Below are 26,291 nucleotides of genomic sequence, written 5' to 3'. Positions count from 1 at the left end.
ACTGATAATGATGGTACAGTGCGACAATTGAGTTACACAACATTTGGGAGAGTTTCGTCCTTTTGGATTGCAACATTAGACAACTATTTATCCACAAACAGATCTAAGTTTAGTTTCATCTGTGTAGCTTTGGATATTTGCTGTAATAAACAGATAACAAAACGACCCAAAACAATAGAACTAAGGAAATCTGAAGCTACTCCAAGTAAGTTCTCCCACCATATTTTAATAGTTTTGGTCTTTTACTTTTACATCATTTTTTCTTTGCGAGCGAAAATCATAGAGGGTTTTAAAAACTCGCGGATTTTGTGTGCCTGAAAAATACGCCCGTTGGCTAAAGACCTATTTAATCAAAATCCTGTTAAATCTGACTTATTACACCGAAATAAGAAGAAAAATCGCCCGTGTCAACAGGTGCACACTTTTAAATGCAACTGTCTTTGATAAATGCAATAATTTATATTCTTGCCAAACAAATTAAGTATAACTTGGTACTTCGAGGTACTTGTGCACTCTCTTTTGGATTAATCATTTTGCCGTTTTACTAATTTTGTAGGCAAATGCATTAAAGATGTTTTGATTATTGTTGATACTTCAACTTGGCGAGAATACATAAACTTTATATTCTGTACAGTCTTTCTTAATGTACTTGTCGACAATCTTCAACTGAATGTTTCACCAGAAGGAAGTCATATTTCAATCATGACGTTTAGTAATGAGAGTACTAAAATAATATTATCAATGAAAAGTCGGAATAAAACGGATGTGCAAAGAAGAATCTTCGGGCTCCGCCATCCCTTTTGGATAAATTATCAAGAAAAAAGAACAGATGTAGCTTTATTAAAAGCAAATAAGGTAAGTCAAATTGTTTATGGTTTCAAATCTAATCATTTATTCAGTGAATATAATTATAAAATAACATGTATATAATGCGTGTTCTGATTGGTCGAATCACGCGTGTTCTGAATTGGACGGCCTGATCCAAACACGGAAATTTAAAGTTTTAAAAAATTTAAATCTAAATTCGCGCGCTTTTCTTAATTCTAGCAACACTCCCGCGTGTTTGGATTCGGCCATCTAAACACGGAAACTATTAAGTAATAGTATACTAGAAATACATGCATGCAGCAACCCCTCGCCTCAATTGAACGAAATCAGTTAAGCATAGGGATGGTAACATGATTGTTAGAAAATTTATGTGGGTTGGGGGTTTGGGAGGGTACATGGTATGAAGAGAAAAAGAAATTGAGAAAAGTATGGAAATGTTCTTCTGCACGTGGAAACGCTGTAGTCATAGCAACTCGCAACGGCTGTATATTTTTAAAGAATCAAAGTTTATCCTCATATTTTTGTGAAAAAATGGCAAACATACGACAAGATTCCTACCTTTTTCAGGAAGTTAGGTCACTCATCTATAGTCAGTGTCATGGTAAATTGTTTTGATTATTAATTACCATGAAATATAACATCAGACGCCTCATACGACTTCCCAAGTTTTATGTGATGCTTCGACTGGTTTTTGTACGGTTTTTGTCATTATGAAAACGGAGTTTATAAATGAAATTATACTGTCGCTTATCACATAACACATTCAGATTTATAGTGAAATACATTTGAGAATATTAAAATTGTGTTTACCACAAAAGAATTACTTTTTATAGCTGTGCCGGATGAAATATTATGAAGTGTAAAATTTTCCGACTTCATTATACACGGTGAATTCGGTCGAAACTCGAAAGTCCTGACCACATTCGAGTTTTCCCCTAATTTAATTAAAAATACATATATTCCACATGTATGAAAACACAAATTTAAAAATTTCATCAAAATTTTGCGAAATGACAGTTATTCACTCATGTTTGAAAATACAAATTTTTGTCTCTACCAATCAAGAGCTTAGTAGTTCTCACTGGCGCATGCGCATAACGTAGAAGACCGTCCATGAAGACCGCCTTTGCACATCGTTGGTGTAAATATCCGAGCGGAATTAGTACCCTTGCACGGTGCTTCGCACCGGCTCGGGGATTAAAAAAAGTCAATAACACTTTTTTTCAGAAAAAAAAAATTCTGCTATTAAATTATAGCACTGGAAATATCTCAAATTATTAGTATTATTTAATATATTAACTATATTGAGCCATCCTAAAATCAAGTATGGTTTTAAGTCTTATTTTAATGGTTTGCGACGATAAAAGCATCCAAGATTATCTTTAAGGTTAGCGGCCAAATCAATAACCATCAATTTGTGACCTGCATCCTTTCCTTTACAATAATAACAAAAAGCGTGTATAATAGCGTCTATATACCGGCTCTAAATATACATAGATTGATTCTTTTACAGATATTCAAGAGAAATAATTCACTAAATCATCGAGAAGATAAAGATGATGTCATAATTCTGCTCACTGATGGACCACCAACGCAAAGGTCGGGAAAAGGGGAACAACCGCACGACACCGCCATAGCTGAAGCAAAGAAACTGAGAGACAAAGGCATAATCATTGTTGGGATTGCTGTTGGTAACCGTCAACAAAATGTTAGAACTGTGCCATTCTTGACAAATATATCAACAGCTGGTCAAACGCTTCCATCAACATATCCTGATTTGATTCTGTTGAGCGACAGAATAGTCTACGCTTTCTGTCCCAGACCTCCCCCTGGTGAGACTTCATTCTTTATAAACTTTCCAGTAAAATGCTGACCCGAAGAGCTAGTATAGATCCTATACGATGTCCGAAAACACGATAATTACTGAATTATGAATAAATTGTTGTCTGGTTGTGGCGTTCGGCGGAAACATTTTGTTTTCAAATTTTTCTCTTCTGTCGCCAGTTAACGCTATATCAAAAATTTTAGTACCGAAAGCTAAGAATAAATAATATTTTTATCTTTGGCAATTATTAATTTACTCCTACTCCTAATCATTTGACGAATGATTATAGATATTACCATTTTAAATTTAGGTTTCAAATATTTCACGTATCAAATAATATTGTTTCCCTTATCGATACATCCTAGAGCTACATATTCGTATAATTTGAATTCTGCCTCTCTTCAAAAAATGGCGGATTTCATTCAGTTTTTAAAACATTTGGAGAAATTTGCATGCATGATCATCACAATTTACAGACTTTACTCTTACACCTATTTTTAGGACCAAGTGAACCTAGAAACGTATCCGTCGTGGTACATGAAAGAAGTTTAACACTTTCATGGCTGAACCCAGAAATTGCTGCTGATAATATTGTCGATCATTATCTAGTATCGTGGGGGACAAATCAGAGTGACTTTTTACTCCAAAAACAGGTTGTGTCAAGTCCTTTTTTATGTGATTTTGGTGAGTTACGCACTATATTATTTAATATAGCTGAAATTGCAACAGAAGTTATGCTAAAAGTTTTTGAAATATTCAAACAAATTTCGTATAAGCAATAATGTTGAAATCAATCACTTTCACAACAATGTACCTTACACCAACCGAAGCGAAATGGCATAGAAACAGCGCCCGATGATCGTCGCCGTTTTAAATATCAATAAAATGTAACTATATGACAATGCCCTTCCTGCACAGTCAAAGTTTAGTGTGAACTTCGAATTTAAAATTTTGTCAGTTTCCCGTGCCTATTAATTGCCATTTCATGGGGACTAAATATAAACTTCTCATAACTGAGAAAACTGTTTATGACCAGTAATCTTCTAGTCATCGATCTAATAAATCTTCTAGTCATCTATTCATTTCCTTCATTTTTTAGAAAAACCTGGATTGTACAATTTTAAAGTGCAAGCTGTTGATAAGAATGGTATCAGTGGTGAAGCCGTCTATCTTTACAACGTAACAATCAAGGGGCGGAAGGATGTTCCGACAAAGAGTGCAGAGAATCTACGAGGTGTTTCGACGGACAAACAACAAACCACAAAAGCTGTAAATTCACGATCAAACAATAATGTTTATGCCATAGCCGGGGGAGTAGCAGGATCTGGTGTGTTTATTTGCCTGGTTGCGTTTTCCCTTTTATTTATAGTAAAGAAAATTCAGAATAGACGCAGAGATATTTCGATCAAGGTAAAACCAACAGTTTCCATGTATTATATATATTATATACAGCAATGATATAAAATATAGACATTTACTCAGTGGAGCAGCCATGCAGCATCGATAATTGGGGTGGAGCCCATATTTACTTGTTAACAGACTGTAAAGACAATTCATTTGATTTGAAAAGAATTTAATCCTGCGTATCACGAATATATGAATATGGACCCCCAAATTCTCCTTCTGGCTACGCTTTTTTTTTGTTTCAACAGCGTGTGATGAAACAGTGTGCGATGATTGCTATAAAATGTATCACTAAATATTGCATATTTGTATGTAACTCCGCTGCGTGTTTCTTAGGAAGAAAAATGGCAACAGAAGATATTTTCTTGCATGATAGGAAAAAGCATGCAGGCACGGCTACATGCATCATGCATGGCGTGTTTTTGCAGATGTTCTGTTTGCTTTAACCTTGTCAACCTTTTGAGATATTACGATTATTACCGACATAAATTTTCGCCTCCGTAATCAAGGATGTTCACATCTACTGTAATAGACCGGCCTTTCCCCTTTTTGGCGTTCAAGTGCCCAATGCGTGACTCACGGTAGTTGATTCCGCCATATATGTTCAGAAGCGATTTATTTCTAGATTAAGTTAACGATCAACAAAAAACCAAAAGAATCGGAAAGCTTTTCTTACAACGAAAAAATCGCTTCCAAGCAGAGCGATATCGCAGCTCAAAGTTGTTTGATAATCAACTATATATCGTCACGCATTGCAAGCATAATAAGGGGAAAGATCTATTGCATCAAGTATATGCAAAACAGAATGTCTGAAAACTAATGTTTACTGAAGATGTAGATCTTTATGAAGAAAATCAAAATTACATAAAAAAATATTACCATATACATTTTTTTCTTGTTTCTTTACATGACAGGAATTTGAATCCTGGATCACAAACCGTCCCAAAACGAAAAATTCTCGAAACGATAAATTGCTTGAGCTAGAACAGTTGAACAAAGAAAGCGGTTAGTAATTGCAGCTCTAGGAAAATTCTTTATTAAAAATAAAGAATCCTACATTCTCCCATTAATTAGTTAAAATTTTTTGTCATTTCACTCAATGTTGAACTGTAAAGTGAAGTGCCACAAAATCTTAACTCATTCAATTAATGCAACCTGTTCAATGCTTCGAATAGAGACACCGGCTGCCTGCGCGCACAGTGGAAAGTTAAATTCAGTGCAAATCGGCATGATAAGTAGCTAAAATGTCTATGATACGATGATAAAAGTGTGGAAAGGATTTTTCATTCTCGCGCATTACAAAAAAACAAATAATTTAGACACACCCGTCATAACATACATAAAAGAATAGCATGCATTCACTAGACTTTTGGTGTCTATTGTCCATATGTACCTTCTAACATAGTGTAAAATTTCCCAATTATAGCTGGGACATGAGAAAAAAACGCGAATTTTCCTTTAGAACTCCAGCCAGAAGAAATTTCATATGTAACCTTATTGATAGACTGGGAAATTTCGCCAAACCACTTGCACATAATGGAAAAAACACTCGGGGCTGGACAATTTGGAATCGTTAAACAAGCTTCATATGCGGCTCCAGGACACGATAATCCTGAACTTGTTGCTGTCAAAATGCTGAAAGGTGAATAATCTTAAATTAATTCATATTGCATTTTATAATATAACATTTAGAATACGCGTGTGCTGATTGGTCGAGGAGCGTGTCTCTATATATACTAGAAATACATGGATGCAGCAACCCCTGGCTATTTCAAACCAAGTACACAATTTCCTGAGTTAACCTGACCTAAACTTATATTATGAAATGACACAAAACTCAAATCAGTCTTATTATATTTTACCGAGTATATTATAGCTAATGTTTCCATCATTCAATACAAAAATAATCATAAACGTTAGTGTAAACATTGCCCGTTCAATTTTGCTGCATTATACCATGCCAGCAATTAAGTAACGGTTTAAAATCGAAGTTTCAGACGATTAAAACAGTACAAAATCTTCACAGACAAAGAAAAACTTCAAATGTTATTTTATTCTGTAATTGCAGTCGACGCCGGCGGCTAAAAGTTTTATACTTTATAAATATAGTGCATGTGTATTTTTGATACCCAAATTCAAATTACACTTTCAAAAACACTTTTTGAAGTTAAAGCAAAGGTGTAATAGCCTTTGACAGGTTTATGCGTTTGCATAAAAAGCTGAAAATTTATCAAATAAACGGCATACAAAGCTGAAAAGTATACAAATACGGCTCATTTTTACTGCGAAACAAATACGAAATAATCACGTACCCTTTGTCTTTGAAAACATTTATAAGCTTGCAAAAAATGAATTATTCCTCTTACACGGCTTTGTCTTGACTGTATTTACGTTCATCTTTGCTATCTGTCATGCTTCTTATATATCTTGTTTCTTCTCGTTTTACTTTCTTTGCACAAAGTTTATGAAACGCTTTTACAAAAATGTTAACGAAATGACAGTTAAATTGCTGACGTTCTCATTGAAATACAAACTTTCTGTCTTAGCCAATCAGAACGTTCGTTGATTACTCGCGCGTGCGCATAACTTACAAAACCACCCAACGTCGACCGTCCATGACATAGAATTTGGACAACTTTGGATTCGCCTATGTTCTACCGGGTTCCGGGTGTATTTCCTAATCTCCGAGCGGAATTAGTACCCTCGCAGGCGCTCTGCGCCCGCTCGGGGATAACTGTGTAGAAAAACGAGACATTTCCCGCCGAAATTGACAAGCGATGTAATGTAATGAGAATTTGTAATTGAATCGAATTATAATATCTCTGCAAAATCTTTTTATTGAGTTATATTATAAATGACATAGATAAAAAAGTCTTATGTTTCTATTCATTCATAGAAACACGCTCGAAAGTTTGGGAGATCTCGAATTAATAATGTCCTCCCAAACCCCCACACGCGTGTCTATATTATTTTAACAATTAGTTTTTTGAAGGCGAGGTGGTTACTAAGCAAGAGGCGACTAAATGTTTTAGTTTAAATTTCGAGGTGTTTGCAAAAATTAATAATAATTAATCAACATAATTTCATAAAAAATTCAAATACTTCAAATTTCTTAGTTGAAAACCAACAACAAAAAGCATCAGATACAGTGAATCTTGACCAATCAGAATGCAGCTGGAAAATCAATAGTCACCTCGAAATTTATACTAAAACTTTTTAGAAACACGGAAAATGTTTTCTATTTCTTATGAATATTATATAACGTGCAACTTTTAAAATTGTTGACGTTGTTTCAGACACTGCGAAGGAATCCGATATATCTGATCTCTTGGCCGAGTTGGAGACCTTAAAAAAAATTAACAAAGAACCACATCCAAATGTAATAAGATTTATAGGCGGTTGTTCAGTGGAAGGTACGACAAAAATGAAAAACCATTATTATTATATTTGTTCATTAATATCTCTGCTTTAGTAGGTAGGGTTGTTCCGCACTTTGTAATTACGTATTTTTAATTGATGCCGCGAATATCAAATATTTTACTTCAGGAAAAGTAATGGTGGTGACAGAGTTCTGCTCTGCTGGAAATCTTCAGAAATTTCTGAGGAAGAGTAAACTTATTACTAACCTTGGCTCGCATATAACTTCCACCTTGAACGATCGTCAACTCTTGAAAATTGCCGTTGATGTGGCAAGTGGAATGGCGCATCTTTCGAATCAAAAGGTACTATGACAGTTGCGCCTACTGCACTAGTGCACTGTAGCTCTCAATCTTTTCAACGTTGAATTCGAATTTGCAATCATATATCATACCGTTTGTTTACATATGGACTTTTCTTCCACTTTAAAGTTTATTTTGTTTGCGTTTGGCGGCTTAATAAAGTCCACCAAGATGATAAAATCCATAAAATTAATATAGTTGTGTGTTTTAGCATGCATGTATTATGCAGCCTACTATGATATATCATCGATATCGAGTGTTAGTACAAAAGAGTGTTAGTAGAAAGATCATCATTGCTTATCAAATCAAAAGCCAAAGTTACCAATTTCACCAGGGTTCGACGTCCGAAAGCTAATGAACGTTTATCCACAAGAGCAAGGGTACTAATTCCCCCCAGAGGTTTCAGTTAATTACGCCCGGGAATATAATGAAGGTGCGAAATTAAAGTTGTCCGCCATTATATGTCATGGACGTTGGGCATTTTTGTAAGTTATGCACATACGTGAGTTTAAAACGAGTTAAAACTGGTAACTAGCGAACGTTTGCAAGCGTGCGATTGGCTAAATCAAAAAATTTTGGTCGCGTCAGCATAACTGATAGTTTGAATTACAAAACTTTTTCAAAATATTTTTCATTCGGTTGGTTTTGAAAATATCGAAAAATTCACTAGTACCTGAACATGCAGGTAAATAGGTAGATTTTGTATTTTAACGCATGCAAGTATTTTACCAACGTACGACACCTTTTTGAATTTATTTCTCAATTTCGTTAAAATCATTAAGATTGGGAAAGCATTTATTTTTAAAGGTGATTGTGTTTAAAAAGGAATTTATATTTCGCTAAAAATTGTAGTACAGTATTTAACACTATTCATAGCACAATTGATGATTTTTTTTTATTATTATAGTTGGATGTGATAGCTCGAGAGTCGACTTTACAATTTTGTTCTTGATATAGGATTTTTCTTATTCGACTTTGATCATTCAATTCAGCAGAAACGAGTCTTGTAGAATTTCAGTCATGTAAATATATGTTTATTGCTTCAGGCGAGGAGATTTTGCATTCATGTATTTCGAGTAGCTTATAGCAATTTGGTGCGAATTTCCTATTAATTGTACTCGCAGTTATAGCTATAGGCTAATGCTTTCCATTGAAAATTGACCGTTTAAATCCTCATTCAGTGGCATTTAATAAACACGTTCGATAATTACGTCCAACATTATGGTTTTAAACTTAGAATCACCTTAAATTACATGGATTTTAAGTTCTTTTCAAAACATTGTTCTTGTACACATGCATAAAAGGAATTTTTAACTTTGACCAATAAATGTGAAAATAAGCCATAACACTAAAACGAGGCTACCAGGACACGATCGGCAGTCTCGTTCTTGTGTTATAGCTTATTTTCACCCTTTTTTGTCAAAATGAAAAAAAGAACATTTTCATGCATGTGTTGAAGAAGATGTTTTGCATCTTTGCACGTTGCTCGTGAGAGTAAAACGCGATGGCCATCTCAGTTAACCCCAGCATAAGGCCCAGCATCTCAAAACGATAATGTTGTGACGTAATTATCGAAAGGGTCTATTCCATAAGATTGGAAATTTATGCTTCTATACAATTTCAAACAGATATCATACATGCAGCCACTGTATCATCTGCATGCACGTGAACTACCTGTTCCCGTTATATATGCTTATTCATGCATGCCATTATATAATGATTATGGCATTCAGGCATGGCCTTAACCTTCTTGCAATATTTTAGTTTGTCCATCGTGATTTGGCAGCCAGAAATATCCTTCTTGCCGGTGAACTAGAAAACGTTGCAAAAATTTCTGATTTCGGTTTGGCGAGAGATATTGGAAGTGCTGAGGAATATATACGAAGCAATCAGGTATATGAACTATAATAGTAAAAGGACAATTTTACTGAAAAAAAAATTTTCAATTGGCATGATTAATTTGTTAAAATAGTGAATCTGATTATCAGAGACATTATTTACAAGCTAAACTAGGAAATATTGATTTATTTTTAAATTATTTTCCAATATAACGTATATTTGATGAAACTCATATTCAAAATATTGAACAAACAAAAGAGTCTGGACAAAAATATTAAAAAAATAGAAAAAATTTTTGAGTTGTTTTTTTTGCCAACGATTTTATTGACATCGAAAAAAGTTGACATCGAAAATGCAACTTTGTTTTGCTTTGGAAACAGTGCAACATTTCTCGATATAAAAGCTCATACTAAGGATTACTTACTTTATTTCATTTTATTAGAATCTTCTTCCTGTTAAATGGATGGCCTTGGAGAGCCTAATTCATGGTATATTTACAACAGCCAGCGATGTGTAAGTTGTTGCCTAGTGGTTATAGGTTTACTCCTTGGGGCAGGTTGAGGACTGGCCATAATATGTTTGTTCCTTGGGCTGGTAGAGACTTGACATAATACGTTTAATTGCTCCTTAGGCAGGTTAGAGACTGGTCATAATACGTTTGTTCCTTGGGCTGGTAGAGACTGGACATAGTACGTTAAATTGCTCCTTAGGCAGGTTAGAGACTGGTCATAATACGTTTGTTCCTTGGGCTGGTAGAGACTGGACATAGTACGTTTAATTGCTCCTTAGGTAGGTTAGAGACTGGCCGAAGTACGTTTGTTCCTTAGGTAGGTAGGAACTGGACATAGAACGTTTGTTCCTTCGCCAAGTTAGAGTGAGCTGGCTATTGTACTTTTGTTTCTTGGGTAGATTAGAGACTGGCCATAGTACTGGGTTAGAGACTGGCCTGTGTACTTTTGTTTCTTATTTGAAGCTCAATTTGGTCCTTACCGTTTTTTTGCGAATTGCAGTATTGCACAGCATTTATAATGACTATTGAAATAATAAAGAAAGTCGTTACGCAAAATCACATTCACAGACACGGAGAATGTTATGCATCTGACATACATCATTCTGAATTGATAGATGGAGTTTTGGCGTTCTTCTTTATGAAATCGTGACTTTGGGTATGTGTTATCGTATGTACGAGTTTGAACGTTTCATTTCAATTTGCAAATTTTTTATTTTTCTCTTTTTATCAGCCGTAACGGGTCGTTCGTATAAGTCACCATGCAAGGAATAAAAGCTATATTGCTATAAAATAGAACCATGAAATCAATGATAAAGAAAACGACTGTACTCAATTTGCCATATTTTCAGGCGAAGAGCCGTACAAGGCGATATCACCGTATAACATAATCAATCATGTTGGATCCGGATGCCGAATGCCAAAACCACCTCACTGCTCAAGTGAAATGTAAGTCGGATACTCTGCTTGCTTTTGTCTATGCAGTTCCCGCATGACCTAGCTGTTCAGTTTAACACTTCTATGAAAGAAACAAGAAATGCATGAATTCGTATTATTAGCCTGGTACGCATTTGATAAAAACAAAAACAAAATATTGAATTATTTAGTTTACTAAACTGTCTCGAGACGTGCCTTCTTCATTAAAAATTTCTCTGTTTTTCTTCTCGTAATGGATCGCCGGCAACGCCGTCCATTACAAGAAAGTGTCGGTCCGTTTCGGGAAAGTAATGGACCGCTGAAAATTCTTCTCAACCAATCAATGAGCTCGATTTCACCGGAAGTGACGCTTGCCATATTATAAAACCTTTTAATGAACCGGTTTCTTTACTCAGATACGAAATAATGTCAAATTGTTGGAAGGTTAATGCTAAGAATCGACCAACCTTCTCTGAAATCCACCAACGTCTTCATGATTTGATGAGTAATGACGAGGTAAAGTGCTAGTAATGCTATCTTATACTTCGGTCATGTCTGTTTGCAGTTTAGGATTATATAAGCTGAACCCTGAAGATTCTGTCTTCTCGCATGACTCCATTCTTAATTGCCGATTGAAAACAATTATTAGAGTTTATCAACAAATAGCTGAGCTCTAAATTAGACTTAGTCCAAAAATTTTGAAAAACATATAATTTAGATCTGTCATCAATATGCGATTACATCAGTACAATACTAATAGGTTTGAATGTGACATTTAGGTGTCTATCCTAACTCACATAATAGCTATCATGTTATAAAATATGTTTTGCGTCATCTTTTGCGTTTGAGTAAAGATTTTTTCATTCGTAGAAGTCTTACATCAATGTGAAGCAACTAAAGGATGGAAAGCTTTGTTTAACGATCAACCCAACTGAGGTTGAGCTCATGGATGAGAAAAATGATGATGTAACCGCTTGAAGAAACAGTTTTTATGAAATATGGCTGATATAATTATGAGAATTATGTAGTTGTTCTCACGGTGTTTCTATAATCTTTTTTATATATGACAGCGATCCCATAGGCTTAGCTTTTTGGTGAGTGAGACCTCAAAATCATAATCACGTTACGAATTTTTATTCTCAGACGATATTTATCCTCGAAGTAATACTGGATAATTGGATTTAGCATTCTAACAACATCAAACAGCGAGTCAGTGGCGTAGGAAGCATCCCGAGATTAGCAAGACATTGCAGAGATTGGGCACCAACTTGCAGGGGCACATTAGGTTAATAAAAAGGGCAGCTCAGTAATGCGGTTTAAATTTATTATCAACAAAAGTCGTTACTGTGAAACTAGCACATGTAAAAGCCCTGTTACACGGTACAATTTTTCGTGCAAGTTGCAATGCAATTCTTAATTCTTTTGAAATATGTAAATTTGGCAAGTACCAATCTTCTTTCTTTGTCACACTCCATGGTGTTTCTTACACTTAAAGCCTCTTCACTAAAAAGAAAAATCGCACCGTGTAACATGGTTTTAAGTGGGCATACGTAGAAAACAAAAAAGACAGCTTCGATTTTAAAATAGTATGCACAGCACTACAGCTACATTAGCTTCTCAGTCAAAAAGTTATTTTTCATCACAGAAAGGGCACTTTTGGTAATTTGTTTTCAGGTAAAATCTTAGTTAACTTGCCTTTTTGCGCATTAAAAACGACTTCATTTTGCGGATACTAGTTTCGATTTGATCATCTTCAGACTTCAGTGCACTTTACAACGGTTGAAAGGTGTGATTTATTTTCCTTCTATTCTATGGCCCCAGCAAAGTTTAAACACCTGTTCGCAGGCTAGGAAATATTGTCGGAGGTAACCGTCAGCTTTCGCCTAGCAATCGGAAATTCTTTTTAGCGGCAAAAATTTGAAACGAATAACAACGATTTTTTGTCTGACAAAGAATTTATATATAATTTTATCCTTTACTTTTGGGTAATTTTAAACACTAAGAAAGAAAATATATTGTGATCTATTTGTGTATTACGTATTAGAAACAGCTCTCGTTCAGCTATTAAAGAAATCTCATTGTAAACAGTGAAGGTAAGTAAATTCTTCATTCTCGGTATTTATATTTTGTTTATAGTCGCAGCATATTAAATATACGATGCCCAGTGCTGATTCATGGATCATACATAATATATAACAGATAGAGAAATAGTGTATTTATGTAGTATAAAATACCACGAATATACATCTACGAAGTACTGTATTCATGTAATTTCCTTTTGTAACTGGCACTTATATATCTAGCAATAAAAATCTGGCTTACAAAATAATGTACCAGCTAGGCTTTTTATTACTGTGCTATAGCTCAGTGTTTGTTATATGCACTAAAACCTACTAAAGTTTTACAACCTGTATACATTTCTGTGTTGTAAACACAATTGGGCCTACTTATCACTATCAGAATTAAATTATGTGAATTTCACAGCCTGGCCTAAGCTCTGATTTCCAGACTTCAGCCAGGTCAAGGTGTCTGCCTAAACCATTTGATGTTGATCTGCATCCAGTTTCTATAGCAAAGCGCATTGTGATCAACATAAATTAAGTGTTTGTTCCCAAAATTACCTTTGGTATCTGAGCTGTGGCATCATCTTACTTGAATGGATCTAGTGTTGTTTTGTAGGCCTGTGGGATGCAGGCTGCTGCCATCCATAGGTTGACATAGATTACCACCAGCTGTTTTTTTTGAAAAATTATGAAGTGAGAAAATAAATGTCTTATAATGACTGTCAAAAGTCTGGTACCTTGATTGTCAGAGCCATAGAAGTCTCTAGCTACTCCGCATGTAATTCCTAAAGTTTGAATTTATGCCCATATATTTACAATCCCCAGTAACCAAGTTTGTCTTAAAATATTAACCTACCAGTATTGGTTGAACATCCTGTTCAACGTAAGCATGAGTGCATACAACCATCATCAATGTTCAAAGCTGATCGAATTTTATAGGTATATTGTGTTCTTGTTTGAATTATAATTTCTTATGCAAGCAAGTAACAAACTTAGTTTACTATTCCATTCAAACATGCATGTCAGTATGGTTCGGTAGTTAAGAACCTACTAGTGCTGCATAACTATATTTAGTGGGGGAGTGCCTCTTGGAAAGAATAAAACCTTGTCACATATTTGGGAAGGGTAAGATAAGGGTAATAGGCCTCCATTCGAAAAAAAATTCCCATGGTAGTGCCTTAGCTAAGGCACACACAATCAGCTAGGGCTTCCACGACTTATTTGCACCCAGTGTTTGCACCTACCCTCATAGGAGGATGGCAATGCCAAAAGAGAGGGACAATGAATAACTTTTGAAAGGAATGCATAATACATCTATTAAAACAGAACCCTTGTGAAATGCTGCATGCCTAAAATAAGAAAATTACCAAGATTTAAAGTAATTTAAACGATTGCAACTCTCTAAAATTAGCTGGCTTATACGATTTGTACTGATTGGGATAGAAAATTGATCAATCAACAGATCAGAATGATACATTAATAGATCCCATTGCTCACGGTATAGGTAAAAGTTCTATTAGTTTACTTATTTATGAATGGATCATGCAGTCAGCGGAACAAGTGCCCATTAATTTGTTGTGCAATATCATAATTATTCAGTTGTAGAGCATGTTTCCTTTTTTATAGTACTGGTTAATTCACTTAATAATTGGCATACAGTACATGATACTGTATGCCACAACTGCATGTGTGTGAGAACCTACCAAACCTTAATTATCATATTGTGATTGTAGGCTAGCTATACCACCCGACCTGAAATACTGAGTGAAGGATACAGACTTGGGTCAAATCATTTAGTTAACCCAGAAATAAAGAAGAAGCTATCATTATGAATTCAAAAGCAAATGTAAGCAAGCATAATTTTTATTTAGTAAGGAATTGTAATTGGCACACATTTTCAAGGTTATTACAAGGTTAAATTTATTAGTCTATCTAAGATAGGGGTCAAAAAACAGTTTTAAAATATTTACATCATTTTTCGCAAAATAAACGTTAGGGTTGTGCATGCAGTGTATGAATACGGTATTTTATATAAGCATGTAAAGCTGCTCAAATCTTACTAGCTAGCTGGTGCCCCCTCATGGAATAAATTTGGTAATAATATTAAAATCAGACCTGTTGGACTCAGTGGCGTAGCCAGCCTGACGATTTTGTCCCGCTATCCAGCTGAACTGGGCATAAAAATCAACCAATCAGAAGCCAGATCTTCGACAAAACTGAGTTATCATTTCCTTCATTGCAATGGACTTCGACACTCAAAAGTCAAGTAATTTTATTATATTTATGTGAAAACACGTTTATTTTTCCCCAACTGCAAATTAGAATTTAAAATTTTCACCCTTTATACTATTAATTGGAAGAATAAGTACAAATAACACAAGGCACATGATAACTCAGTTTTGTCGAGACGCTTTATGACGTCATGATCTCAGATCAGCTGGATGTAAATTTCGAGTTATAATTATTCGTGCCTTTAGAAATCTATTGTTTTCACAGTCAGTGAACACCAAAATATTAGCATAGCGGGACAAATCGACAGGCTGGCTACGCTACTGGTTGGACTCGTTTATGATTATGCATGTGCATATCTGACTGAATCTAGCATGAAAATTACAAAATCTCATGATCACCCTGGGCCTTAGGGCCTATTAAGCTCGTACATCAGAACCCTGCCGGTGAAGAATACCAACTCTTTGCTGAAACTTCATACAATTTACTAGTTCAGAATGATATAATATGATTAATCTCTGTGGAGTCAAGCTAGCTAGCACACAGAAAATACGATGTGTTCGAATGTGTTGGGGGCACCCTTCGCAGTTTAAATTTGAATAAAAAGTGTAATTTGCTTTACTGCGTTTTTAGGCCGGCAGGAAGTTAAAACAACCCATCGCTGTAGTTCGTCGTGCAACCATGGCAACGTGCAGAGATGAAAGAAAGCCTCAAACTGTATGTTTTGATACAAATTTCTGATCCGCATTAATTCCGGCCATGGCGCATGCTGACTGGTATTTTTAAAAACCTGGTCCTTATAACACCTAGCATATCATTGACATTGCATGTATATATATTCAGTTTGTATATATGTACGCAAGGCAAGCTCTACCCCACACCCCTCTCACCTGCATACTTCCTGGTTGCAGTGTCGTGGCTGTATAATTCCTGCATTCTTTTGGCCGAAGCCCGACTACAATTTTCCTTTTTACAAATAAACCATGTTGTCTCAATTTTAGTCGGGTACTTTGAACCCACGAGCTAGCAGCATCAATAAACACACTGCAGCTTCGACCACCGCTAAACGACCAGCTACAACAACACAACCGACTCAGCAGAAGAGCTTAAAAAGACAAAATTCGAACACTGAAAACATGGTGGTAAGCATTATATATATATATATATATATATATATATTAATATATATATTAATATATATATATATATATATATATATATACTGTAGTTTTAAACATGTTTTGACAGCATTAGAATGTATAATTATACAGTACCGATATATTCCATACTGTAAAAATATCATTTTATAATATAACATTCATAGTACGCGCGTGTTGATTGGTCGAGAAGCGTGTTTCTATTTAACAATAATGTTTATAGACAACGAGTCCGAGCTGTCTATGAGCCAATTATAGTCAACGAAGGCGAAGCCTGAGTTGACTATTCGCTCATAGACAACGAAGGCGAGTTGTCTAATTGTTTTAGTATACACCCTGTACCTAGATATATTAATTTCGAAAAAATAATCGAAACACCGCAATTACACCGAAAATTAATTCAATTTTATACGAATTTTTCCCAAACGTTCACTATCACGAATAGACAATGGTCGAGTAGCCAATCAAAATGTAGGATTTGTAATAAACAATAGTCTGGTGTATACTAAAACTGTATAGAACACGGAATTTTTCCCGCCTCTATAAGAAACACGGAAAATGTTTTTTCTTAAGTATAGAACAGCAATATAGAAAACTGGACACTTTCGTGTGCTACGCCGTACCCTGGTTGCAAAACAAACAAATGCTCTTCGCCCGCGCATACAGTATCCTTGCATGGTTCAAATGCCGTGTGGAGATCAAATTTCATATGCATTGATCATAATCATCGTTCTTCGTGGTTTTTTAAAAGACTTCACTATATAAATAATGCTGACGATGTCTTTTTCGTCGTGTAAAATCTGTTTCTGTTTACCCCTTAAAAAATTTGTCTGTGATTTTTTAGCCTGCTGCAAAAGTAAGGAAAGGAGAAACTGTAACCGTTGCAAAAAAGAAAGGTACATAGTAATTTTAAACACATCTTAAATATTTTATTTGCGGTTTTAATAGTCATTAGTCACCCTCCATAGGAACCAGAGAAATATGAATTTGGGGGGAACTAAAAATTTCGAAAAACGTACTGACCCCTCCCCCCCCCCCCTATTAAGAACAAGTTGAGATGAAAGGTAAATTCAAGACTCCTGTCTACTTTCTTTCCCCCCCCACCCCCGTCTTATATTTAGTTATTGGTCTGCTGTGATTCTTTGGATTAATAATAAAAAGTTTTTTTATATTAATTTATTTAATTACTGTTGCCTGCTTTTGATAGCAGTCGATATGAAAGTTTTTACGAAGAGTACTACTCTACTAGAATCCAATTACAATAATCTTAATTGAGCAAAACCCTGAAACGAGCTACAGTAGCTTGGTAACGATAATGGGTAAAATAATTTATATGCATTTCAGATGGCAGTTTTAATCAGCAGTTTCAATGAATTCGTTTTAATTATCAGTATCGCATGCACTGTGAAGTATTCACATTGTGATATCTTATTTCATGACCTTCAGGTGCTCCAAAAAGAGCAGCATGGGATTACAAGGGTCGGATGGAAGATATGGAAGAATATATGACAACATTGAAGAGCATACAACAAGAAAATATTCAGAGAATAGAGACGCTGGAATCACAGAAAGATCAACTTCAGGGAAACGTGGTTCTCAAGGAAAAGGAAAAAGAGGAGGTTAGATATATTGTAATGCTGCACGTGTCTCATTCAAACTCGTTATTATAGGAAAAGAAACCTTGCTGCATGTTTACCAGGGGCCGGTTGTTGTATCAAGCCCGTTTTGCTGAAACGGTGGTTAAGTTCAAAATAGAAAGCAAGTCTTATATCGTTTTATTCAACAAGTAAACTAAATGTTTTTGTTTACAACTATATATTCAGTGCATAATACTCAAGTTGACTCATTTAAGACAGATCGTGTAAGAGTGTTATTTAATTTTCACTTATCCACCGTTTAAGCTAAACAGGCTTGATACAACCGGCCCCCTTTTTTTTTCGCCATGACTTTATCAGCGAAACCAATACGAAACAACAAGGGGGGATTTCGTTCTAGACCAATCAGCAAGTTTGATTACATTTTCAGTAACCCAATCAGAATGGATAAATTTCTACTACTTCTGGTAAAAAAATCAACTGCATGTATTTTTATTCCACTGAACCAACTTATCATTGCGTATCTGTTCCATGCAGGCATCGGCGCTAAGCAAGGAACTGCAGTCTCGTCTGGAAGAGAAGTCACTGGCGGAGCGAGAATTGCGTGAAGAATTGGGAAGAGAACGGGAAGAGAAGGATCGCGTTGAGCGGGAGAACGAGGAATATAAGTTTGAATCAGAACTGGCGAAAAACGAGATTAAAACATTGAAGCAAAGATTATCAACTATGACTACAGAAATTTTGACTGTCAACACGGAATTAGAGGCAACAAAGGTAAGAAGCATTGGCAATAAACGCGAGCGTTTTGTACGTGCATACTTACATGTTTAGGAACTTGTATAACAACGTACATGCAGTGCATCGAATTTAGGTTCTTAGCTATAAACTATAAACAGCTACAAACTATAAACAGCTACAAACTATAAGCAGCTACAAACTATAAAAAGCTATAAACTATAAACAGCTATAAACTATAAACAACTATAAACTATAAACAGCTATAAACTATAAAAAGCTATAAACTATAAAAAGCTATAAACTATAAACAACTATAAACTATAAACAGCTATAAACTATAAAAAGCTATAAACTTTAAAAAGCTATAAACTATAAAAAGCTATAAACTATAAACAGCTATAAACTACGAACATCTATAAACTATAAACAGCTATATAAACTATAAACAGCTATAAACTATAAACAGCTATATAAACTATAAACAGCTATATAAACTATAAACAGCTATAAACTATATAAACAGCTATAAACTATAAACAGCTGTAAACTATAAACAGCTATAAACTATAAACAGCTATAAACTACGAACAGCTATAAACTATAAACAGCTATATAAACTATAAACAGCTATAAACTATAAACAGCTATATAACTATAAACAGCTATATAAACTATAAACAGCTATAAACTATATAAACAGCTATAAACTATAAACAGCTGTAAACTATAAACAGCTATAAACTATGAACAGCTATAGACTATAGACAGTTATAAACTATAAATATCGATTGTCTTTAATGGGAGTTATATTAGGAATTAATTGTCAGTCACGGTGGAGTAGGACAATTAATCACCTCCAACGTGAAGATTAATTTCAAAGCACACAACGCCCTATAACGTATGTAGTAAATTTCAAGTCGCACTGATGAAGGTCTGTGTTGATGAAGGAGACCGGTCAGTCCTCTCTGGCATTCATAACCCTGGTCTAATTTACGCTTGGGAACAGTTTGTGCAGATGGTCTGTATCTTACCCACCGTAAGGTTAAAGTTGGTTTGCATGGTTTATTCTTCGTTTATCGTTATGTAATCCATGGAAACTCCTGTTTTTAGGTTTCTTTTAAGAAAGCGAACGATGAGATTGAGCGCCAGTCAGGTTTGATATCCGAGCTTCAAAATACAGTCAAATCCCGTGAGGAAACTATTGAGGAGTTAGAATGCAAGCTGAGGGAAGAAGAAACAACACGACGAAAGCTCCATAACGCTGTCCAGGAATTGAAGGGAAATATTCGTGTATTCTGCAGAGTAAGACCAAGTTTACCAACCGAGGCTGACGTTCCGCTGACGAAGATGGAGTTTGAGAATGATACAAACGTTGTGTTGTGTCAAACAAATGGAAATGAGGTATTTAGATCGAGGAATATCATTTTGAACCTAATGGTGACATTGTTTTTAAAATGGACGCCTCCAGGAACTTCTTTACTTGACACCACTGAGCTATATTTAAATTCCTGGAGAACTGGCTCTTGGCCAAATCGACACGCCAAAAAGATGGCGGATTTTAAGCTAGCTTCGCTGACGCCACATGGTTCCTTTTGCTCATGATAGTTACCACTGACATACCGCGATACAAAGTGAAAAACTGCGTCCAACTCCCTCTCAATTTTTTATATTTTTTCTTGTTTTTGAGCAAAAATATTGACTTTCTTCTACTTTTCCCGCTTCTTGCTTTAGCCATGGTTGGCACAACTAACCTCTAAAAAGCGAATAACCCTATAAACCTGACCCGCTTGCTCTGAACCAAGAGTAAAAACAAGAGTACGCGAATTTTCGTCCTCTGCAAAAGGTTTTTCAAATGTTTTTAAACTGAAATGAAAAGTTAAAAGACTATATTCTCACTTTTTATTTTAGTCAATAAGTGGCACGAAGCGTCAAGCCAGCAACCTTCCATTCAACTTTGACAAAGTATTTCCTCCAGTGTCCTCTCAGGAAACGGTATTTTCTGAAATATCTCAGTTGGTGCAGAGCGTGCTTGACGGTTACAATGTTTGTATCTTCGCATACGGGCAGACTGGTTCGGGCAAAACGTTCACGATGGAGGGAGATTTAAGCGAGAGAGAGACTTGGGGAATGATACCTAGAGCCATGGAGCAAGTGTTTTATACTTGTGAAAATTTGGAGAGCAAAGGATGGAAGGTAAAAAAAAATGCAAACTAAGCAAAACAATTTGTTTTTCTAGAAATAAATTTTGCGGATATCGCGACACAGTAAATTAACGTTCTCTTTTATCCTTAGTACGATATGAAGGCGTCATTTCTCGAGATATACAACGAGACGATACGTGATCTGCTTGCCACAGGTGACCCGAACGTAAAACACGAAATCAAGCAAGTTGTGACAAACACCGGAAAGCAGGCGAACGATGTTGATGTCACTAACTTGAAAACAGTTACGGTGAAGTCTCCGAACCAGGTAGGTTGGGAGCTTGCTGCGTATTATCACTTTTAATTGGTGCATGCATGGCTTTGCATTATAAATGGAGTGGGAGCAGCCCGATAGTTCACGTCTTTCATCGTTTAAGATGTGTGGAGAATTTATTGAAAACTAGAAAGGGTTCTAGTACGTGCATGTATCCACAAATATACACAAAGGCAACAGTCGCAATTCGACAACTACGTGATAACACACTGCAAGTATTAAAAAAATGTATCGCCATTTTGACTCCACTGACATTGTTACATAATATCACATGCAACCAATTATAATAATCCGACGTCGCGATATCAAAGTATCGAAAAATTCAAATGGGTTCGTTTCAAGTTGTCTCGAGCAAGTCATGCTCCGTATTATTCCGAATGTATTTAAATGTCTCCGTGTTGAGATCTGTAATTTGATATGTTGACTGCCATATATACTATGGGCCCTTTCAATTCAAAACAAGACGCCTATTCTGGCGGTTACTGCGTCGCGCCAATCGTTGCATGCAACTGTGCCCCATTTCCTGTCAATATTTATTCCTTTAGAAAAATGTTTCTTTCTTAGGTTTTCTAGTAAATAGAGCACTTCGTACAGAATATACGGGTAAAACTGCATTATAGGTGCTAGGCATATGTAGCTAACGATATACGTGAATAAGGCTGAGTTTGGAATCATGTACTCTGGGAATCAGTTTGTACTGAAATTCAATAGGATCGGTCTGGCCGTTTTTACCCTTTAAAGGAAGGTGCGGTTTGATTGAAAAATGGCATAGAATGGTATATACAAGGCTTTCATAGCATACAAGGCTTTCATGGCATACAAGGCTTTCATGATTCATGTGATCGTTGTCTGTAAACCCGTTTTAGTGCAGGTTTACCATGATCAGTGTGTGCTAGTGTATGCAGAGTGAGCATATCAAACAAGACAAGTCCCAGCATTATGATTACCTGTACGTATTTTCTCGAACGACAGACGTCTAGATTTCCTGCGCTATCGGCCATGCACAGCGACTCGTGTACGTGTTATTTTATATGACGTGTATCGTGCATGCTGTTTCCTGCTTTTGGTTCGCACGACCCGAGTTCGAATCCCGGCGACAACAAACTTTTTCAATTTTTTGTTTCAGTAAAATATTTCTTTTGTGGGGGTTACTAAGCTTAGATTACTATTTGAAGTGTGTTTAGCACGAAAATATTTCGATACGAAATCAAACGAGTTCAAAATACGACTATCTTAGTTGGCCTGCGCGGCCAGGTAGACCGGGTCGAAAACGTAAAAAACACAAAAAAAAAAAACAACACCGACGGCAATTTAAGACTGCGTTCGCGCAGTGCGCGACGCAGTAATAATTTACGACCATTATGGCCGCCTAAAGGAGAGCGCCCTATGATTCACGTTCAAATGGAGACTAGGTCAAAATACTTAAGACTATTTTCCTTGACCACTCTGATTGCTAACATATTGTTGGTTATCTTATCATACTAATGACTCTGAGCATCAATATAGTGAAGCAATAAAAAGATTACTTACTAAAACAGACCAAACCTTGGCAACATTTTATCACGAATATGGACAAGTTAAACCATTCCGAGGCAGTTTTGAAATCAGTCTTTGTTCTGACGATGATTCAAGTCCATCAATGGTGCTATGTGAATTAATTCTCTAGGTATCAAGTCTTCTGCACAAGGCATACGAGAACCGCGCCGTTGCGGCGACGAACTGCAATGAGCGCTCGTCCAGAAGCCATTCCGTGTTTCGGCTCAAATTAACTGGAAACAATGATATTACGGGAGAGCAATGTCAAGGTAATTATATTAGAGAAAACGATTATAAATTATATCTGGAAAAGCTACGTAGCAAATTGCAATAGTGCCAAGTAAATAAATAAGCATCCCGAGTAAACTTTGTTTTTTGTTCGGTTCTTTCCATGTTTATACACCTTTGGCATTGTATACTAATTATCATGCTGTCAATAATATACACTTAATGTATGCTCCCGATGGAAACAGTGAGTTTTGTTTTCCCAAGAGTGTCAAGGGAAACATTTAGACTCGAGGGAAAACAAAACTCACTATTTCCCGAGGTGTAGTGAACATTAAGTGTATTGTTATATCGGAACAAAAGCATACATGTTACACAACAATTTCATTTCAAAAAAACTTTATGACAATATGTGGGCAACAATTTTTCACTTGAAATACACAGCACCTATATAACAATTAATTAATGTTCATATTAATAACATTTTAGGTACCCTGAGTCTTGTGGATCTTGCTGGATCCGAGCGTTTGAGTCAATCTGGGTCGACTGGGGCGAGATTGAAAGAAACTCAAAATATCAACAAGAGTTTGTCTAATCTGGGTATTGTGTTCAATGCTTTGGCAAACAAGGTATATGATCACTTACTTTGTACAATACTTGCTACTAGTAATAGGGGGGTTAGGAATCAAGGCTAATATTATTATGACAGCCCAAGACGTCTGTATAAAATGAAATTAAGGTATAAAAATTTGAGCCGCTTCATTCCTGAGTGATCTCATGCATGGTCAAGTCTTTAATTCATACGTTTACAGAAATAAACTTTATTAATTTGAATTTCTTCCGTTTTCCTTCAGGATTCCCATGTGCCATACAGAAATTCTAAACTGACCTATTTACTTCAAAATTCGATTGGTGGAAACAGTAAGAGGTAAGTTTACAATCTATCCTTGAAGCTTCATATTAAATTTATATTTATTGGAAACTATTTTAACTTAGTTTTGAATACTCGATTTTTTGTTATATCGAGTCTCCGTATTAGATTCTCTGCCATCTATCTTTATAAATGCCTTATGCAAGTATGAAGCAAAATTGAGTGATATCTTAAATTTCTTTGTAGTCTAATGTTTGTCAATATCTCTCCTCGTGAAGATTCTCTACAAGAGACTCTCAGCTCACTTCGTTTTGCGACCAAGGTAAACAAATATAGTAAGAAACTTGCAACTGTGGATCGCTTGCGGATGTGCCGGTGAATCGCTTTTACATAGTAACTGATGGGTTTCCGGATTTCTCGCGTCCCTTTTTTATGCGTGGATCACGCAATCTTTCATGAAAAACCATTTGATAGCTACATTGCGTATTCCTTTATTATTTTATTTATTTTATTTATTTTATTTATTTTATTTATTTTATTTATTTTATTTATTTTATTTATTTTATTTATTTTATTTATTTTATTTATTTTATTTATTTTATATTTTTATTTTATTTATTTTATTTATTTTATTTATTTTATTTATTTTATTTATTTTATTTATTTTATTTTTTTTAACGTAGTGGTATTCTTTATTGAAAATATTTCTAAGTAATATATTGACATTCTATGATACTGTATGTTCATTTGCATTCGAATTATGTTGAAAACATTACAGTGTAGCCGCCCGCTGTGTGTATATTATTGGTTTGGCATGGTGTTTCTGTTTCTTTCAGGTCAACACATGCAACATTGGCACCGCTCAAAAAGTTAAAAAGAATTAAAGACGCGACTAAAATGACATTAAAATATAAGTTTTATCCTTTTAGAATAATAAGTGGACATGTATATAGCAAGAGTACTCTGGCCTAAGTACCTTTGTGGAGTTTTGACTAAAGCTGTAATATTTTTGTAAATATTTTGCGATTCTCAAAACTTGCACCATAAGAAATATTAACTCGCGGTGTTATTACATTCGGGCCTCGGTCCTTAGCGTAGGATGCTAAATCGATAACATGCATAAAGAGCATGCAGAGATGAATTCTCAATTCATAAAGCAACTGCAAAATCTAATGTCCCTCTTTTTTGGAACATTTTTAATTATTGCACTGGCCTGTTTTTCAGTCTGTCGCAACATACTCTTAATGTTGGATCAAACTCGACTTTACAATTCGACCCAATTTCCCTCTATGCATGACGTTATATCTGCCGCTATGTCAGCTACATACAATAATATATGGGAATGAAAGACAACAGTCGAAGCTATCAATTATATTGATGCGTGCTGTCTAATGGAGTTCTGTGCGCCGTTATCATTGAAATACATATACATTCTCCTGTGCATCTCCATATACTCATAAGTCCCAACTCCCCTTTATGTAGTTGATAAAGCAACATGAATGTGCCACTTCTAAAACTTCATGGACTTTTGCCCATGCAGAAATAGTTGAGTTGGACGATTTCCAAAACAATCTGCCATTCGAAAGGAACCCGACCTTTATAATCCTGCTTTAAATTTGTAAAAAAGAATGCCAACTAAACAGATATATAGTATTCTTTTTGGATTTATTGTCTTTAACCAAAACAACTACATTTTTATTGATATTATCGAAAAGCAATACTGAATTGGCTTTGGTAGATTTACTGCTTAGAAGTGAGTTGGATCCAACAAAATTGGATCATGTGAACAGACCTTAAAAGAATGTGGTCCTTGTTAGGAATTTGTGATCAATGCATGACGTATGAACTGGACAGGTTCTTGTAATTCAGATAATTACTATATAATTATACATACATTTATGATCCAGCCCAGTCTTGTGCCAAACCAGTTTTATACGTGCAAAAAAATCGCAAAATTAACTATGAATCTGGGTGACGCAAATATATACGCTCCTTTGAAATCGGTTGAAAATCACTATACGGTGGATAACGCTATATACCCGGCTTTCATACAACCGGCAAGAGATCATTATGATGAAATTCAAGCTAGTGTTTAGCCAATCCTATGATAAGTATATGATTCTTTATAGTAAAACTGAATCTCAAAGCTGGCGTATATTTGGGAAACCCTGCAGAGAAAATCCTTTAAGATATACAGTAGGAGGCAAAAGTTTGAGTCCAGTGACTGTATTTCATTGTTTTAGCAGCATATATTAATATCCTACAGAAAACCTTACCGATAAGTGAACTAGAAAAAAGTAAATAAGTAAACAGAAAAATACATGCTGTACAACAACTATGAGATGTTATGGTATTCATTTTTAC

At 35.3% G+C, this 26,291-nt stretch overlaps 2 protein-coding genes across 2 annotated transcripts; both read left to right on the top strand.

Annotated features, from left to right (window-relative positions):
* Window positions 1-141: 141 nt before the first annotated feature.
* Window positions 142-12,185, top strand: LOC114534717 (tyrosine-protein kinase receptor Tie-1-like). Its single transcript, XM_028556183.1, has 15 exons — window positions 142-205; window positions 557-855; window positions 2,342-2,660; window positions 3,155-3,337; window positions 3,753-4,063; window positions 4,972-5,062; window positions 5,520-5,699; window positions 7,354-7,470; window positions 7,604-7,779; window positions 9,541-9,669; window positions 10,058-10,128; window positions 10,741-10,781; window positions 10,975-11,071; window positions 11,455-11,554; window positions 11,909-12,185. The coding sequence occupies exons 2-15, from the start codon at window positions 703-705 to the stop codon at window positions 12,014-12,016; spliced, it is 2,076 nt and encodes a 691-aa protein (XP_028411984.1). The 5' UTR covers window positions 142-205; window positions 557-702; the 3' UTR covers window positions 12,017-12,185.
* An 804-nt stretch (window positions 12,186-12,989) lies between these two features.
* LOC114534751 (carboxy-terminal kinesin 2-like) lies at window positions 12,990-26,184 on the top strand. Its single transcript, XM_028556224.1, has 15 exons — window positions 12,990-13,131; window positions 14,835-14,947; window positions 15,964-16,047; window positions 16,332-16,472; window positions 17,332-17,383; window positions 17,934-18,106; window positions 18,620-18,856; window positions 19,931-20,221; window positions 20,729-21,013; window positions 21,113-21,289; window positions 22,962-23,100; window positions 23,546-23,685; window positions 23,911-23,984; window positions 24,174-24,249; window positions 24,764-26,184. The coding sequence occupies exons 2-15, from the start codon at window positions 14,930-14,932 to the stop codon at window positions 24,809-24,811; spliced, it is 1,935 nt and encodes a 644-aa protein (XP_028412025.1). The 5' UTR covers window positions 12,990-13,131; window positions 14,835-14,929; the 3' UTR covers window positions 24,812-26,184.
* Window positions 26,185-26,291: the final 107 nt, after the last annotated feature.

The sequence above is a fragment of the Dendronephthya gigantea genome, unplaced genomic scaffold (genome assembly GCF_004324835.1).
Source record: "Dendronephthya gigantea isolate DGI-Jeju-01 unplaced genomic scaffold, DenGig_1.0 000105F, whole genome shotgun sequence".
NCBI lineage: Eukaryota > Metazoa > Cnidaria > Anthozoa > Malacalcyonacea > Nephtheidae > Dendronephthya > Dendronephthya gigantea.
The sequence above is the reverse complement of the archived record's forward strand: the minus strand, read 5'-3'. Positions and strand labels throughout refer to the sequence as shown.